General features: G+C 37.8%; 4 protein-coding genes across 5 annotated transcripts; 1 reads left to right on the top strand and 3 right to left on the bottom strand.

Annotated features, from left to right (window-relative positions):
• Nucleotides 1–38: 38 nt before the first annotated feature.
• LOC145223916 (mannosyl-oligosaccharide glucosidase-like) lies at nucleotides 39–4,944 on the bottom strand. Its single transcript, XM_080090326.1, has 13 exons — nucleotides 4,704–4,944; nucleotides 4,506–4,639; nucleotides 4,232–4,346; nucleotides 3,839–3,999; nucleotides 3,648–3,765; nucleotides 3,343–3,587; nucleotides 3,142–3,284; nucleotides 2,499–2,710; nucleotides 2,253–2,386; nucleotides 1,797–1,946; nucleotides 1,300–1,534; nucleotides 778–1,049; nucleotides 39–571 (listed from the first exon to the last, which is right to left on the bottom strand). Exons 1-13 carry the CDS (start codon nucleotides 4,840–4,842, stop codon nucleotides 155–157), a joined length of 2,475 nt encoding a protein of 824 aa, XP_079946452.1. The 5' UTR covers nucleotides 4,843–4,944; the 3' UTR covers nucleotides 39–154.
• On the bottom strand, nucleotides 4,939–10,270 carry LOC145223918 (tRNA pseudouridine synthase Pus10-like). The gene is made up of 6 exons (XM_080090330.1): nucleotides 9,272–10,270; nucleotides 8,983–9,137; nucleotides 8,725–8,889; nucleotides 6,580–6,658; nucleotides 6,291–6,512; nucleotides 4,939–6,149 (listed from the first exon to the last, which is right to left on the bottom strand). The coding sequence occupies exons 1-6, from the start codon at nucleotides 9,719–9,721 to the stop codon at nucleotides 5,733–5,735; spliced, it is 1,488 nt and encodes a 495-aa protein (XP_079946456.1). The 5' UTR covers nucleotides 9,722–10,270; the 3' UTR covers nucleotides 4,939–5,732.
• A 71-nt stretch (nucleotides 10,271–10,341) lies between these two features.
• On the bottom strand, nucleotides 10,342–13,455 carry LOC145223919 (TAR DNA-binding protein 43-like). The gene is made up of 6 exons (XM_080090331.1): nucleotides 13,233–13,455; nucleotides 13,021–13,167; nucleotides 12,754–12,917; nucleotides 11,344–11,481; nucleotides 11,079–11,244; nucleotides 10,342–10,929 (listed from the first exon to the last, which is right to left on the bottom strand). The coding sequence occupies exons 1-6, from the start codon at nucleotides 13,327–13,329 to the stop codon at nucleotides 10,451–10,453; spliced, it is 1,191 nt and encodes a 396-aa protein (XP_079946457.1). The 5' UTR covers nucleotides 13,330–13,455; the 3' UTR covers nucleotides 10,342–10,450.
• A 557-nt stretch (nucleotides 13,456–14,012) lies between these two features.
• LOC145223921 (serine/arginine-rich splicing factor 6-like) lies at nucleotides 14,013–16,046 on the top strand. Of its 2 annotated transcripts, none has more exons than XM_080090332.1 (2): nucleotides 14,013–14,225; nucleotides 15,052–16,046. In XM_080090332.1, the coding sequence occupies exon 2, from the start codon at nucleotides 15,072–15,074 to the stop codon at nucleotides 15,870–15,872; it is 801 nt and encodes a 266-aa protein (XP_079946458.1). In that variant the 5' UTR covers nucleotides 14,013–14,225; nucleotides 15,052–15,071; the 3' UTR covers nucleotides 15,873–16,046. The 2 variants fall into 2 exon arrangements, with proteins under 2 accessions (XP_079946458.1, XP_079946459.1); XM_080090333.1 differs by having other exon boundaries at nucleotides 14,016–14,225; nucleotides 15,146–16,046.
• Nucleotides 16,047–16,074: the final 28 nt, after the last annotated feature.

Below are 16,074 nucleotides of genomic sequence, written 5' to 3'. Positions count from 1 at the left end.
AGTATTATTTCTTTGAAGGCACAGAAATGCTTTGTCTGTTTGTTTGTTTTTTTTTTTTAAAAAACACATGCCCGCTCGAATCTGCAAAAGGCTCGGGGTACCGTGTAACGATGACGCTTTGACTTTTCCTAATTAAACGTGGACAAAACAGACTTCAATATTGTTCAGACATGATTAAGACAACCAAAGCTGACCACCCAGTGAAAGGATGTGATCCTTGGCCCTTGCCGTTGATGTCGTTGTAGTTTTCCCACAGATAACCTGTTTTAGAATACTGTTCGAACAAGTTTTGCACTAAGTTTTTGCGCAAAGCTTTGTACAGCTCCTGTGCCTGGCCAGCGAATGGCCCATCCACTGTGGAATAGTGTTTAAGGGCTCGAACTGCAAGAAAATTGATGTTAATCCAGATTTGGCCTCTCCAGTAAGGCGGGTCATGCTCGGTGTTACGCTTCATATACATGGAGTCGCGTTTCGAAAGGGACCGCAAACCATAGTGCGTCCAGAGAAGGTTGTCGTCCCCACGCATGTCCTGCAGAATCTGGTTAAGCTGATCCGAATCGGGCTCAAGGATCTGTGACGAAATGGCATGTGTTAGTGTTCATAAATTTTGATAAAAAGTGATTGTCACAACAACATTGTCATGTCACAGATGTGTAGATTTTTATTTGCGACTGCTGTTTGTTTTTCAGAGCCAAAGTTGAAAAATATTGCAATAGTTAAATAAAAAACAAGATTCCTAAACTACTTCTCAAGCTATTTCCATGAACATTGCATCACCTGCAGCAGAAACGGAAAGAGGCTAACGTAACCGTACGAATTAACAAATTGTAACTTGGGCGTCTGTTTTTCCACTCGTACAGTTCGAGTGGTTGGGGGTTGGCCCGGCTGTGGGTTCTGGAAGGTTCGACGGACCAAGAACACGCGATCAGTATGATTTCCATAGTCCGAGAAAAGACCCATGTCTGAAGACCAATGGAGTTCTTTCAGTAGTTCGTTGTCAGTCAACAAGCGATGTGTTGCGGCGTACTTCTCCGCTTCGGCTGGGATTTCTGCATAACAACTCCGTTACCAATTCAGTACTTAACAGTTTTGACCAGTGGTGGGATTCAGCCGGTTCGCACCGGTTTTATAGGACCGTCTCGCGAAATTTTATGAGATCAGCGAACCGGTTAGCATTACTGGTTACTTTCAATGGACTTTTTGTAACAGAACCGGCTGAAAAATATGACTTTTGTGATAGAACCGGCTGACAAAAAATTTGAATCCCACCACTGGTTATGACGGAGTGAACAATCAAACCTGGATGAACGACGACAGCAATTTTAGCCATTGTATCTGACGCGAATGCCATCCAACATCGCAAATCAACATGTCTCTCGTCATCGGATGGATGTGAGGCTCGAGGATAATCGTCCAAGCCCGAAGTAAGGGTTTTGGGATTGAGTTCAGTATCGCTGTCAGCGGTCCTGCCTCTCCATCTGTACGTGAATGGCTGCTTACCCGCTTGGGTGGTGTTGAACCAGTTGTACCACGCCTGTGCCAATATGATAATGGTAAACACCGATAACAACGGTTTGTGAAATAAATTGTGTTAACAAAGTTCAAAACGTTTTAAACCTGAACGAGCAAAGTAATAGAAAACGGTACAGCAATCATTCCAGCTATCAGATACGAAAGAAAGCTTTAACATGCCCAAAACAGAAAAACACGAAATGGTATGGAGCAAGTTTAACAAACATTTTAACGAATGTGTGAGAAAAAAAGTTTCAAAATTTTTAGTCGGAATGAACTTTAACCTTAAGTCGTGGATAAATCTTCTTGAGGAATTCCCGATCTTTTTTGGTAATCGTGTCAACGTTAAAGGCTTCAATTATAGATTCGATGGCAAGAAATAAAGTCGGTGGATTGGCGTTGGTGTTATGCTGGACAACAAACTCCGAGGGAACCTGCGAAAAAGCGATTGTCTATCAACAATGTCTCGACAGTTGTCACTTCCTGTAATAAAAAACATAATGCACAAGTACAAACAAGTCTGCAATGGCGTAGTGCACAAAACAAAACATTGATACTTATTGACCTGATACTATTAAAAAATTAACCCCTGTTTTGAAGCTAACTGTTTCCCTGCAGCTGCCACAAAGAAAAAGAAATCTTTTTTTAAAACAAGCGGTAGCCTGTATTTGGTATAAATAGGTGTACAAATAAGAAAGGTTTGGCAGAATCAGTTGTGACAATTTATTTTGGTTCTTCACCTTGCTTCGTGCTTCATCTCCAAGAATTTGTTCCCTTGGAATCCATCCCTCAATGTTCACCATTCCAAGCCAGCTTTGGATGATCTCCTCACTCACTGAACGATCCCATTTGCTTACAAGTAGCTGGTGAAAGCCTTAGAATGAACAAAAATATTGAAAATCCACCACAGGTTAATGAATTACTTCTTGTCCTGTGGTTGTGGAAAGTCATTCTTTATATTTATGAAAACAATATTATTTTTGTACCTTCATCCCATAAAAAACCTCTTGGAAAAAAGGATCTTGATGGCACAGCAGTTAACAAATGACTATCCCAATATTTGACTGGATTGTTTTGGTACTCTGACTGAACTAAAGAATGACCATAAAAGTGGCCAATCCCACCAAGCATGTTGCTGAGTGCAGCCTTGGCAAATTGTATTTCTTCTGGACCATAACCCTTATCTTTAAGCGGGAACCTTAAACCAAAGTGGAACAAGTATCATCAGAAAAAGTCAGATTGGTTAAATACAGGATTTTTGACCCTTTCAACAGGGATGGGCCGGGCCGGGCCGGGCCGAGCCAGAACCCGAGTACTCGGTACTGAGCATCCCGTTTTTAATGCTCGGCCGAGCAGTTGCACAAACTGACCCGAGCGTTAAATTTGCATATTCATGCCTTGCTAACATACGTAACTAGTGTTCTAAAGGGTGTCTATGAACAAAAACGAATGATTTTTAAAATGTTTTAGATAGTGGAAAAACGCGTACTTAAACGTAGAAAGGTTTTTTTTTGTGACGTCATAATGCACCGAGCGTGCTCCAGCACCGAGCATCTCACTTTAATGCTCGGTGCTCGACCAAACAGAACATTTGCAGTTTTGGCACATCCCTACTTTTTAATATCTTACTTTTTCTCGAATTTTTTGTCAAACTTGTCTTTTATTGATGCCAACAAACTTGTAAATTTGGGTCCTGCTAATGTATCCCTTCGGTTTTGGAAGCTTGTACTTTCAAAAACAATTTCAATTTCAAATGGAAGCTCAAAAGTAACCTGAAAAAGACAAGTGTTTAATATGAGCTGTCAAGTCTTGCAAAAACAAAGTAGTTACCTGATAAAAAATAACATCACTTTTAGTATTGGGTGGATCACTTCTATTAGGAGTATCGCCAAGAAAGTAAAACAACTTGTCTTGGTTTTTCCTCTTTGCTTTGGTTGCCTGCATCTTCCGCAGGGCAGTGTCTTTAATTTTGTGTAGACCTTCCGACTTTGCAGTGACAGTGTGATAAAGACCCTGTTTTCCACTTAGTTCACTGGGAAACTTAATGACAAATTTTCCAAGTTCCATAGTTTCACCTAAAAATGAAAGAAGTTTTTTCAAACTACTGTGGGTGTTATCACATCTAACATATTTACCCTGAATTTCTGTCAGTTGTTTTCCATTTTTGCCTTCACTTATCACAGATGCAATTGAACCCTGGCCATCAGTGGCAGCATAGAAAAACAAACTCAACGCAATGGGATTTCCATCATTCTTAAAAACAGACCTATTCAATGCTAATTCCCTAACAAACTTGAAAAAAATACCATATCTTCGGCTGATTTACCTGGGATCTGCCAGTTATTCTCCATGTCCAATCACCCCCATTGTCACCACCGTCTCGCTTAACAAATTCTGTTCTCAAAACAAAATCCCTCTCAACAATGTCTTGGATTCCAAATCTCCCACCATCATGTGCTAACCACCCATATCGCAATAGTTTATCTCCTTTTTAAATGTTGAAAAAAAACCAATTCGGTTTTGAGTTTATTTATATCTTGGTATAATGCTACAAGTTATCAGCCTGGTAGTAAATTATAAATATCATAACAGCAATACATACATTTGTTTATAAATTATTATTTATGTTGTTGCTATTGCCACAGTTGCAAACTATGCAATCTTTGGTTGAAGTTAACGTATCCAAATTATTCAGGTTTGTTTCATTTGCCGTTCCCACCTTGTTCACATGTGTGCCTCAAAGGTAGATCAGTTCGATAATTTTCATATTGCTGCAACCACATTAAACCAGTCACTAATGATTGTGGTGATTTGGTTTTCATGCCCATGTACACCTATATAAGAATAAAACTATTTAAAAAAATGGTTCATTTCATTTGACATTTTAAAATAAATATCTAAATTTAAACCATGTAGATATTTTTCTGGTGCATTTCCTTAAAAACTACAACACTTTGATAACAATTTAAGAATATATATTCAGTATGTCTTACTTGTGGACGATATGTGCCCCAGAACTTTGACATATCATATTTAACTAAATCATCTTCTTGTCTTTCAAACGGTGTGTATACTCGAGAAGACATCCATATAGAATTGATTACTGACATAACTCCAAATCCAACCCCTACATATCAATTTCCACAATAATTTTATTCTAGGCTAAACACAGCTATTAAACAATTACTTACCCAGACCCACTACCAAGAAAACCAAATGCCTTGCTTCCAGTTTAAACCTCTTCTTTGGTGGATTTACAGTCCTATTAGTAAGCAACAAATGCGAACCGCCAGGTCGGCTGTTTGGAATGCGTTTTCGTACACCGGCCATAGTTTTTAACAAGCCCCGTATAATAAATCAATGGAGAAAACAGTGTGCTAAGGCTTAGGCATTTTTCTTATTTCTTGAGTTATAAATTGGTCCAAACTAAAAAGAAAAATACATGTAAACAAGGACATACAGATCATGGGCGCCGGCAGAAAATTTTGCAAGAGGGGGCAAATTTTGGCTGATACTTTACCGCATCAAGAATTTGTTACATATGAAGCCATAAATCGTGTACTTCACAATTGAGTTGCCTAAAAGTTAAAGCATTGAACGATGTCACAAATCCCCGCGCTGCCATTTAATTAGGTTTGCTGCTAAATATGTTAAATTGAGGTACACTGAAATTCCAAGGGGGGGCAAGTGCCCCCTCTTGCCCCTACGTGGCGGCGCCCATGATACAGATGCACATAGCTAATGAACACAAGTTGCCGCATATTTTAGCGGCACTCGTCGTATTTGTGGACACGCATCACTAGGTGTTGACGTATCATGAATACGTGCTGTTAAAAACTTAAACTTGCACTTTTTTCATCCTAGGTTTTCTAAATCCATGCGATAAAAGTAATCTAAAATTCACCCGACATCATATTTTAATTAAACGATTTAACCAGATTCATAAAGCACGTGATTGACAAGTTTTCTCAATGCAAATTCTCCGCCACATGCAAGATTGCTGGGGTTCATTATAGATACTGTGCTGATAAAATTAATCTAAACTTGCCTGCACTGCCGTCAAAACTGTAACATAGGTCAATATAGTTTATTATAGCAGGTTTGGGTTACGAACGACTCCGTTTGATGTCATATTTTTCACCTGCTAACGAAACCAGGCATTTTGAATGGCGAGCGGTAAGTGGACCCAATTTTGCATGGCACTGAACATGGACATAGTCTTATGTTGGCGGCCACTGTAAGTTAACAGACTCCACGTCCAGGTCAATAATGTCTACTTCGGCCGACAAAAGATCACCCAAGCTTGGTGTGGTACGGCCAAAATCACCATGTACGAATTCCTTCACGTATGTTCCTGCCTGCGTGGAGAGGAGGAGTTTAAAAACTCTGCTATCATTCGAATTTCGCTCGGCTTTAATGGCATGAACGTAGCGCGATCTGGTAGCAAGCGGACGCCTATGAAGAACTCTAATTGGCGTTTTCTGTTTAAGCTCTAAATTTGTGATCTTTGACAAATCTTCAAGTTTAGAAATACTGTCTGGTGATGGTGGGTAAATGAAACAGCACACAGCACTGTATGACTTCGTTTTTTCTTCTTCACCTTCTTTGAGTTTTTTGCAGTCAGACTTGCTTACGACCTGTAAAAAATATCCAAATGCCAAATCAACAGGCAATTTTAAATTAGATTTTGTCTTTTTAACATTTAACTAGTTTATTGTGTCAAAGTTTGCAGAAAAACTAACACACTGTTAATATCAATAGATATTTCATTTGCAAACCTTCAAGGAATGCACAGAAACATCATTGTTTTGTCCATTAATCTGATGACTTATTTCTGTCAGCTGTGTGGCATCCATTTTAGATTGCCTTGCATTAATGAGCTCTATAAGAAAAGGTCTGCCATTGCCCAACATCCTTACATCAACATCTTCCCTACCAGAGGTAGAAAAGTTGTAACTGTCTGCACCAAATGCCTTTTGGATGGGTGTAGAAATATATTCCTAAAAACAAATACTGAAGTGATTAGGTCCAACTCAAAAGTTTGTGGCAAAAAACTTTGCAATGTACTTGAACAGATGACACCAGTTTCCTCTCTCCCTCAACAAGCCATGGAGTCTGAGGCAACTCACGACTGTACTTGTTGTATCTATAAAATCATTTTTTAAAGTATGTTTGGTTAAAAAACTTACACAATTTTGCATTATTACCCCTGTTCTCTTTTTAAAAAGTATTGCATTAAGGGTTTAATGATTTAAAAGCAGAGAAAAACTGTCAAAAAAACTAGAATAGTGGTTTTCCTATATATTGCCAGTTTATATATACTACATCATATTTAACGATGCATCACATATACCATTTACTATATTTATAATGGATATATATTTGGCACCTGCATTTCATTGGGGCCCTTATCTTTTTCCTGGCACTTTATAACATAATTGTTTCTGCAAGCATAATCTAATGGGTCCCCATGCATATGCGATTTGGTAACAGTAAAAATAGGGCACAATCATTGTTAGATATTTACCAATTTACTATACACATCATTTGATCTACACATATGATTGTTTTTGCAAGCAAAAACGAATGGGTCCCCACATGCACGTTTGTGTGGAATTATGGTAAACAAACATCCTGGTTATTTTTAGATTCTTAAGGAAAAACTTAACCAACTTTAGCCTTAACCCAACTTAAGTTTTGTTTGTATTCTTTTTGCATCATTATTGTCATATAATTACAAAAAAAACAGTAAATAAGAACAGGAAAAATACTTTAATCTCATGCTTTGACCTTGATATCGTTGTTCAAGGTCAGTTTTTAAACACAATTTTCCCAAACTGAAAATGTGCTTGATAACTTAATAAAACGACATAGCATAGCTGCGCAAAAACAGCTGATTTCTAATCACCAACACGACTGTCTCGTAAAACGTCCGTCCGGACGTCAAGCTGAGCACTCCTGCTGCATTCACATGCCTTAATCGTAAACAAGTGAATTACTACCTTGAGAGTTGAGACTTCTATCTGACTGACAGTGTACACATAATGTGGGCTGTAAAAGTAACTATTTGGCCGATTAAGGCAAATTTTTAAATACTAAACGAATAACCTACTGCAAACAATTGTTTAACATTTCAGCACATTGGGGCTTGTATTTCTGGCCTAAAACTTATTATTTTGGGGGTTAAGGGGTAAAAATGGGTGAATCCAATAAAAAGTTACAAAATTCTTTAGAATAGCTTACATTGCACCAACCAACAAAGCATGAAACCCTCAGATTATGTACTTGGGTCAGTACAGCCGTTTTTAATTTTTTTGTATTGGGGGCCTGTGGGTGAACCACTGGGTCGTTTGGGGTCAAACTTCAGGAGGATCAAATTCGGAACAATAACTAACATCTGTGCAAATTTGAATAAATTTAAAGCACTCCTTTTTTAAGGTACAAATATCTTTGAAATACCTTATATTCAGGGTTGCCATCAACTTGAAACCAAACATAAGGACAACCGAAAAATAAAACTTTTAGGCGAAACGAAACAAACATTTTTAAACAAATCTTTGCATTTATACGAGTCATGACATAATATTCGCAATATTTTTGCCAGAAACAATCCGTTCCAGCAACTCGTTGTTCGTAGAAAATATTTTGTGCATCTCACGACAGTTCAGGTCTAGACTCATTGTTACTTGTAGCAGGGATTTGACTTGTAATTGTTGAAAACAAGACAAAAGAAGGACTACAGTCAAAAATAAGGACATTTCTTAGAAATAAGGACAATGAACTTTTCTAAGACATAGCCCTTCAAAATAAGGACAAATCTAAGAAATAAGGACGGTATGGCAACCCTGCTTATATTGCACCAAACAACAATGCATATAACTCCTTAATGAAGTACTTTAGCAAGTATAGCCATTTTAAAAATTTCACGTTTTGGGGGGCTGTGGGTGAACCGAGGGATCAAACAGGGTCAAAATTCACATGGACCCTCTTTAGACCAATATCTATAATGTGTGTAAATTTGAAAAAGTTTGCACCATTCTGCTTGACCAAAACGTGGGAACAAATCCACGTTAGACGGAAAAAAAAATATAGACAAAAACAATGTGTCCCCTTCAGGGAAGGGGACCCATAACAAGTAGTTACCGAAAGCCTTTAGTAGTGTTAAAAACAAACTACCGTTTTTGATTTTTGTTACCATTGAAATCAACTAACCTGCCACCAACAAATACAGCAGTATGAAACAACTGTACATTGCCAACAACTGAAGGCTCCAAATCGATAGAGCACAGTTTCTCCAGCTCAGAATCATTTAGGTTTAACATGGCAGAGCGAATTCGGGCAAGAGTAAATGTTGGCTCATCATTTTTTGGTCTTTTCCTGTTATAAGTTATATTTAAGTTGAATATATCTATTTGCCTTTATTGCAAAAAACATTACATGCAAAAATTAAATAAAAGTGTTCTACTGCACCTATTGAATGTTTTTTTCTCATTACACTTTGATGACACATGTGTAAGAAAGTTTGTTTCAGTGGATACATGCTTGAGATGCAGAGAAATCTCCAAGACACCATTTGGATCACGTTCTTGATTGATTCCTTCAATCAAAATAGGTTCCATGAGTGCCTTAAAGACATAAGCAAACACAGGCTTCTTACACTTTTGATTTGCTTTAGGTTGTTTATCTCAAAACACAGTTGATCCAGTTTCATTTGCAGGTCCCCGAGTGGTGTAAATAATAAAAAAAAAATATTTTGTACCTTAAAAACTTCTTTAACATCGGTTGGATTGTGTTTTTTCAAAACGTCCGAATACTTCTCTTCAAAATATTTCATGCTATACAGGCCAAAAACTTGCAGTTGTACGGGCAAAAAATATTGGGGTTGGTATGTTGCAAACTGGTATGACTCTTTTGATAGGGCATCGACAATATGTTTTAGACAGGGCTGCAAAAAATTACTTTCCAAAATTCCCAAACAACAGTGACAACTGCCTTGTCTTTTCAACTGATGATTTGCATTATCAATTGAGTCAGCACCTGCCACAGCATGTTGCAAAAATTCTGGAAACGTCTCTTTCAGATGTTCAGTAATTTCTGATTCATTTCGGAGCACCCATATCCAATCAAAACACAAGTGACGAAGAATACATCTCACACAGAATTTGTTAGAAGTTTCTTCCCAACGTTTTACTGCGTCGGTGTTATTCATTTTCTAAAGATTTCACTCTCAAACTATTATTTACTAACGCTACGGTGAACCATTCTTTTCATAACAAACCCTCCGTTCCGTTGCCTTTCCTTCTCGATCAAACCGAGTAAAGAGTAACCGACGTTTGAGTGTTTTTATTTTGGCCGGTCCACAATCCACATGTGAAAATGTATCACACGCATCAATGCGCAGCGTCTTATTTCTATTTGTTCGAGGTCTGGTTCCAGAAAACACTTGCGAGGTTCCCGTGTGCCCTATGGGTCCCACAAGGATTTTCCGTGGTTTGTTTGACGAACATGAGAAAAATTGATTAACATGCACAATTTGTGTTTATGGGGTGTTACTGAAATATGTTTGTTTTACCTTCAGTTTTAACAGTTTGTTATCAAAATTAACATTATGTGTTTAGCAAAATTTCCAAAATTCCGTAATGGGTTCTGTGTCACAAAAACGGTTACATAGCACTGTTCTGCCTACATTTTGTCGTTGACCTAAAATTAATGATAGTGGCTCGTAGCACACGCTTTTAACGACTGGGTTGCTCAGTCTTTACCTAAACATATTTTTTGTCATTTTGTCATGTCATTTTTGTCTTTTTGTCAAACAAAAGAAAGTTGATATGACTTTTGGACATTAATTTATACAGTTCTCAAAAATCGCAATTTTCAAAACGAAGCCACTGTACAACACTATGCACAATGACACAAACCAATAAAATTACTGCAGCAGTTAAGACCACTTTGTATCGCCTTTGTTATTCCATGGCGGCGAATCTTTGACATCAGTGGGCCAACCTGGTCTGTTACCTGAGCCCCCTGGTCGCTTGTTCATGTTCTGGGCCATTTGTTCACCAAACATGCCATTAAGCATTGAGTTCCATGAACCAAGTGCCGCTGCCAACACTGCAGGATTCATCATGTTGAAGCCACCACTGAAATTTCCTTGTCCACCTGCTACACCCATACCCCCAGCTGGATTATAAGGTAAGTTGGGCTGCATATCACCCGAATACTGCCCTTGGCTGTTTGGTGCAGCGCCATAATACCTTCCACTCTGGTTTGATCGGCTGCTTCCAGACTGGTATTGATATGACATGTTTTCTGTGTTGGGTTTGCTCTGCTCCTTAGTACCTTTGGGGTCAGCTGTGTTGATGTAAACACTTACACCGTTGATCACTTGGTCCTCACCGATTAACCTTGCAGCAACAGCTGTCAATCAAAAGTTAAAATCTTTAAAAAAACTAAAAGTAAAAGTTATGTGTTGCACCTGATCAAGTCATCTTCGATATCCAAGAATCGCTTTTTAAACAATACCAATACCATACAATTCAAAACAAAATTCTGGGTTTGGGTCTTACCACTGTCTCTGAATGTGACAAATGCAAAGGCACGGAATGGTGTGGGAATGTAAACATCGTCAACTTCACCAAAGTGCTCAAAGTAACTTTTTAAATCTTCTTTAGTCATAGAATCTGTGATCCTTCCTACAAACACTTTACCACTTGTTTGCCCACTGCTTTGCACCTGAAATAAGTTACATATGCTGTTTGTCTGATTAACTAAAAAGCAAATTTTGTTTTGTTTTAAAGACAACAAAATAAAATTCTTCTGCCATCCACTAACTTTGGAATGTGGTATCTTGACATCACACCATCTTCCATCCAACTGATGTCGCTGTTTAATAACAGTTTCTTGAGCCTCATAGTTGGCGAAGCGAATAAACCCATAGCCTCTGGATTTGCCTGCTGCATCTCTTTTTATCTGTAGACACATTTTTCTTGGAGTAAATTGAGTGTTTCTCAGAATAAAAATTACAGGCTTCAAATAAGAATTTTACAAAAGGCAATCACAGTTGAAGAAATTAATACAGTGGGTCACAAAAACACGACAACATGGAATTTGGCACAAAAATGGAAAAGGTTGAATTGTAGCAGAGTGTCTTTGTTATACCGACAGCAGCTTGGAATTGAGTTGTAGAAGCTCCCCTAAAAAAATAAATGAATATTTTAGAACAGTTGGCTGCAATAGATTGTCCTTTTGGTATGTTAATATATAAGACAAAAAATTTCCACCACAGGGTTATCAACCTCACAGTTATTGTCGAAAATCGAAAAGGTAGTTGAATTACATTGTCTGATATTATAGGTACACACTTCCTTATTATCTTTACCATTGTGATGGCATAAATTAAAAAATAGATTTACACACTTGAATGAGATGATACATACCAATAGATGGAGCAGATTTGGTTAAACAGGCACACATCTTGGTTTTATAGCAATTGTCCTCATACTTTTGTCGTTGACAAGCATCAAAACACTGTATCATCAGCTAACTTCATTTCACAAGTCATTTTCAAACATTTGTCAAGATGTAAATATCCCACATTCACACAATATGTGAGGACACAGATTTCAGTGAAGACATAAAATCCCCAAAACCAATGTGTAAGGTATAACATGAGTCCACATATTTTTCAAACCAGAAATGGTAAAATGATTGGCAAAAAGAACAGTTATTCTCAATATCTGCACTCAAACTGACCACGACCGAATTCGCCGCATTTCACACATTTAGATGGGTGCACTTCAATCATTGTTATTTATGTACAAGCAACATGAAACACAACAAATGGATAAAACTGTATTATGTATGAAAGCATATAAATGTAAAACGTAAATTCAGGGGAGTATATGACAATCCAATTAAAACATATTGTATGTATATTTTTGATCCAAGCATATCAACACAGTATCTTACTTAACCTCCATGTTCCATTGACGGTCAATCATTTTGTATCACAGTTACCCACAATTTTTTATCACAGTTAACCCACAAGAACAAAAATGCATTTGTCAAAGATCTTTATGTATTGTCGACAATGCACCTTATCACAGTTAACCCACAAAAACAACACATATTTGCAGACAATTTTCAACAACACACCAGAATAAAATTCAGTTAAACTAGTGAGTAACACAAACTTCATGCTTTTTAAAGATTAAGCAAGGTATATTGAACTATAAAACTTACCAGGGTCATCACAAGTTCCCCAAATGGTGCAAAATAATCTTCGAGATCTTTTTCTGTGACTTTCCAAGGAAGACCCAGAACTATAAGATCTGAACACTTTTGAGCTGGCCTCTTGCTTCGAATGCTCTGACTGTCCTGGTCCTCTTCCATTTTTCGTTTATTGTCTGCAGAAGCAAACCCCATACAATTTAACAGTTACATGTGCAGTGTTCATTTCTAAACATATTTGTCTGATCTAACTATATCTTAAAATTAGTTTTAGCTGACCCTTTGGGTAAACTGTGATGTATAAATAATTTTTCCAGAATTGCTCAACATCTGGGGGATACAGAATTCCATCAACAACCTTCACTCCCCTCATGGTATGGGTTTCTGGGTTTCTATATTTTAGGCCACAGGCTCCAGGAAATTGAGCTGCAGAAAAAATATCATGTTGTTGAATTAACTAAATAAAACTGACATGAAATATTAAAACCTACCACAAATTGATGAAAGAAACAATGTCCCATCATTCTCAACCGGTATTTCAATTGGCTCCTCGTCATGTTCATCCTCTGCTATCCGCACAAAACTCATTTTTGTGCACGCAGTAAAATTATGCTAGTGCAAACAAAAATTGTCAACTCTAAACTTAGTTTACTGAAAAGTTAGACTTAGGGATAGGTTTGCGGAACCAGGTAAAATGTCATTCTATTCTACTTATCAAATTAAGCAAAACTACTATTTTTCAGCCCTGTTGCGTAGTGTTTCTTACAATTTCATACACTGTGCGATACCAAAAAAGGCAGAAATAATTCTTAGCCACATAATTTAACTAAAACTACTGCGAAATTTTATAAAAACTAATGCTAAAATGTTATCCAGACCATAAAACATCAAACTTTCGAAAAACTGTTGTGCAACAAAAAAGTTTGTTTGATTAATAATTCACATCCACAACAACTTTTTTTGCGGAAATTTTGTGCAGTCATGTGTGAATCTATTTCGTTATTTTGACTTTTGACATCGTTCTGTTTCGTTTCGAAACAATGGCCGCCGTGAAAAATGAAATGTAGCGATTTTAAACAAACATCTTTAGCAAATAAATATATGTTTTCAAATAAAAAATACTTCTGTATTAACATCGGGAAATATATTGATAATTAATTGATACTGGTATTTTTTGTTTAAATTAACGTGTCTGTTTATTAAACATGAAAAAGTCATATAACTTCACCATAGAAATCTTACAATTTGAGATCAAATCGCAGAAAAAATGGATTTGGTATCTTTTTAGGTAGTGTGTGAGGATAAGAAACGTTGTTCTAACTTGTCAATTTAAGATACGTTACTTTGCGAATAGGGGAAAGCGATGCAATTAAAACACATCACACAGCCAAAGTGGCAAAGTACCTTGATGGGTGTCTGGTAGAAGATTTGGCAACAATACTTCGGGAAAGATGATTCATGATGAAATCTTTTTCGGATTGCCAGTAAATATGAATATTGTAGTCTATTACCATATTATGTTTAGTTGGCAATCGTATTTTTTTACCGCAATAGGCAAAAATAGGTTTTTGTTGCATTCATGTGTTCACTATAAAATGTTAATGTGGTAAGTGGAATATTGAATAAAATTAAACATAAAAGTGGGAAAATGGAACTTATGTATATCACCAAAAGTCAGATTTTCTACCATTTCACACATCACAAAATTTCATAGTCATTCTTATCTTGTTTACATTATTTCATTTACATACAAGAAAATAATCTTAGTTGTAATGAAAGTGGCTTTGACCAGCAGATTTGACACAATGCCAGCAATTTTTAATCGAGTACCACTGAAAAAAATTGAAATTCCAATATGACCTACTTGTCGGATGTTATAGGTGTAGCTACTGTTAAAAAACAATATATTTTTTGGTTTGGCGCTGGATTAAAATTAATAATGATTGGTGGGTAGAGCTAAATATATATGAAGGTTAATAAACACAGACACGCTTAGGGTCAAGAAGGTCATGGCAATAGTTTGGCCAATACACACACATAACTATATTTTTGTTTTCATGTGTATTTCTACACATGTTTTTGTGTGGCTAAATCATTTTTTCATGTGGCTTATCCCTATCATGACATTAAATATTATTAAATTGCGTTCAGTGTGAATGATACTATTTTTTAAAATGGTACATGCTGACTAGGGTCCGGACAGTTTTTATAATTGTTTGTGTGTTTGGTCTTTTAATTCTGAACACAGATACCCCAAGTATTAGTAAGTCAAAATCCAATTGTATTTTGTCCTTATTGTTGTTTGAAAAGCTGATAGCTCATCTGCAACCATGTCTGGTCGTCGAGTCTTCGTGGGTCGTCTAAGCCGCAACGCAGCGGAATATGATGTTGAAAGATTTTTTAGGGGTTTCGGTAGAATCAACGACATCAACATTAAAACCGGGTATTGCTTCGTCGAATTCGATGATGCCCGAGACGCCGATGACGCAGTTTACGAGCTCAACAACCAAAATCTGTGTGGCGAACGGGTGACCGTGGAGCACGCCATCGGTGTGCCCCGAAACCGCGAGTACGACAGACCTCGGGATCGAGATCGAGATTATTATGGTGGTCGCAGGGAATTTCGCGATAGCACTGGACGAGTGCGACCAAGCTACTTCCACGGGCGAGCTATCGAAAAGTATGGCCCACCGCTTCGCACTAAATACCGCGTCACCGTGCAAAATCTTTCAACGCGCGTTAGCTGGCAAGACCTAAAGGATTACTTGCGCCAAGCTGGTGAAATCACATACGCCGACGCGCACAAGCATCGACGCAATGAAGGAGTGGTCGATTTCGCGACGTATGGCGACATGAAGCGCGCCATCGACAAGCTAGACGGCACCGAAATCAATGGCCGAAGAATTAAGCTGATTGAAGAGGATACGCGTGATTCGAGATCGAGAAGTAGATCGTATTCCAGATCGAGGAGCCGTAGTCCACGCGCTTACCGCCGATCACGTTCACGATCTCGTTCGTCAAGGAGTAGAAGCAGGTCTGGATCACGTAACAGACGAAGCTACTCACGTGATCGTCGCCGTAGCGCATCACCGCAACGGAACGAGCATCGCTCTGAGACACCGAGCGACTGAGATGAAGCAAGAAAAGCGAACAAAACAGTCGATGTTGTGTACAAAAAATCGTGGTAGAAACTCCTTGTTTCACAAGTCCAATGTGTGTTTGTGTTTTGCTGTGTTTGTCGTGAGCTCTAGTGCGAACGTGACGTTTATCTTGAGACATTTGATACAAACTTGTTTTTTCGTTAACTGAGTGCGTTTTTTCAGCAGCCGAGCT

Source organism: Phallusia mammillata, chromosome 4 (genome assembly GCF_965637545.1).
Source record: "Phallusia mammillata chromosome 4, kaPhaMamm4.hap1.1, whole genome shotgun sequence".
NCBI classification, from domain to species: Eukaryota; Metazoa; Chordata; class Ascidiacea; order Phlebobranchia; family Ascidiidae; genus Phallusia; species Phallusia mammillata.
This window is presented reverse-complemented; position numbering and strand designations above follow the sequence as displayed.

Bases quoted from the DNA above. Each gene is read 5' to 3' on its own strand.
- LOC145223916 (XM_080090326.1), bottom strand. From the start codon at position 4,842: ATGGCCGGTGTACGAAAACGCATTCCAAACAGCCGACCTGGCGGTTCG. The intron at 2,711-3,141 runs GTAAGATATTAA...CTTTGGTTTAAG, and splicing joins GACAAAAAATTCGAGAAAAA to GTTCCCGCTTAAAGATAAGG. The intron at 1,050-1,299 runs GTTTGATTGTTC...GTTGTTATGCAG, and splicing joins TGCTGTCGTCGTTCATCCAG to AAATCCCAGCCGAAGCGGAG.
- LOC145223918 (XM_080090330.1), bottom strand. From the start codon at position 9,721: ATGAATAACACCGACGCAGTAAAACGTTGGGAAGAAACTTCTAACAAA. The intron at 8,890-8,982 runs GTGCAGTAGAAC...AACTTATAACAG, and splicing joins GAGAAAAAAACATTCAATAG to GAAAAGACCAAAAAATGATG. The intron at 6,659-8,724 runs GTTAGTTGATTT...ATGATTTTATAG, and splicing joins GCTGTATTTGTTGGTGGCAG to ATACAACAAGTACAGTCGTG.
- LOC145223919 (XM_080090331.1), bottom strand. From the start codon at position 13,329: ATGAGTTTTGTGCGGATAGCAGAGGATGAACATGACGAGGAGCCAATT. The intron at 13,168-13,232 runs GTAGGTTTTAAT...TTTTTTCTGCAG, and splicing joins GTTTCTTTCATCAATTTGTG to CTCAATTTCCTGGAGCCTGT. The intron at 11,245-11,343 runs GTTAGTGGATGG...AACTTATTTCAG, and splicing joins TCAAGATACCACATTCCAAA to GTGCAAAGCAGTGGGCAAAC.
- LOC145223921 (XM_080090332.1), top strand. From the start codon at position 15,072: ATGTCTGGTCGTCGAGTCTTCGTGGGTCGTCTAAGCCGCAACGCAGCG.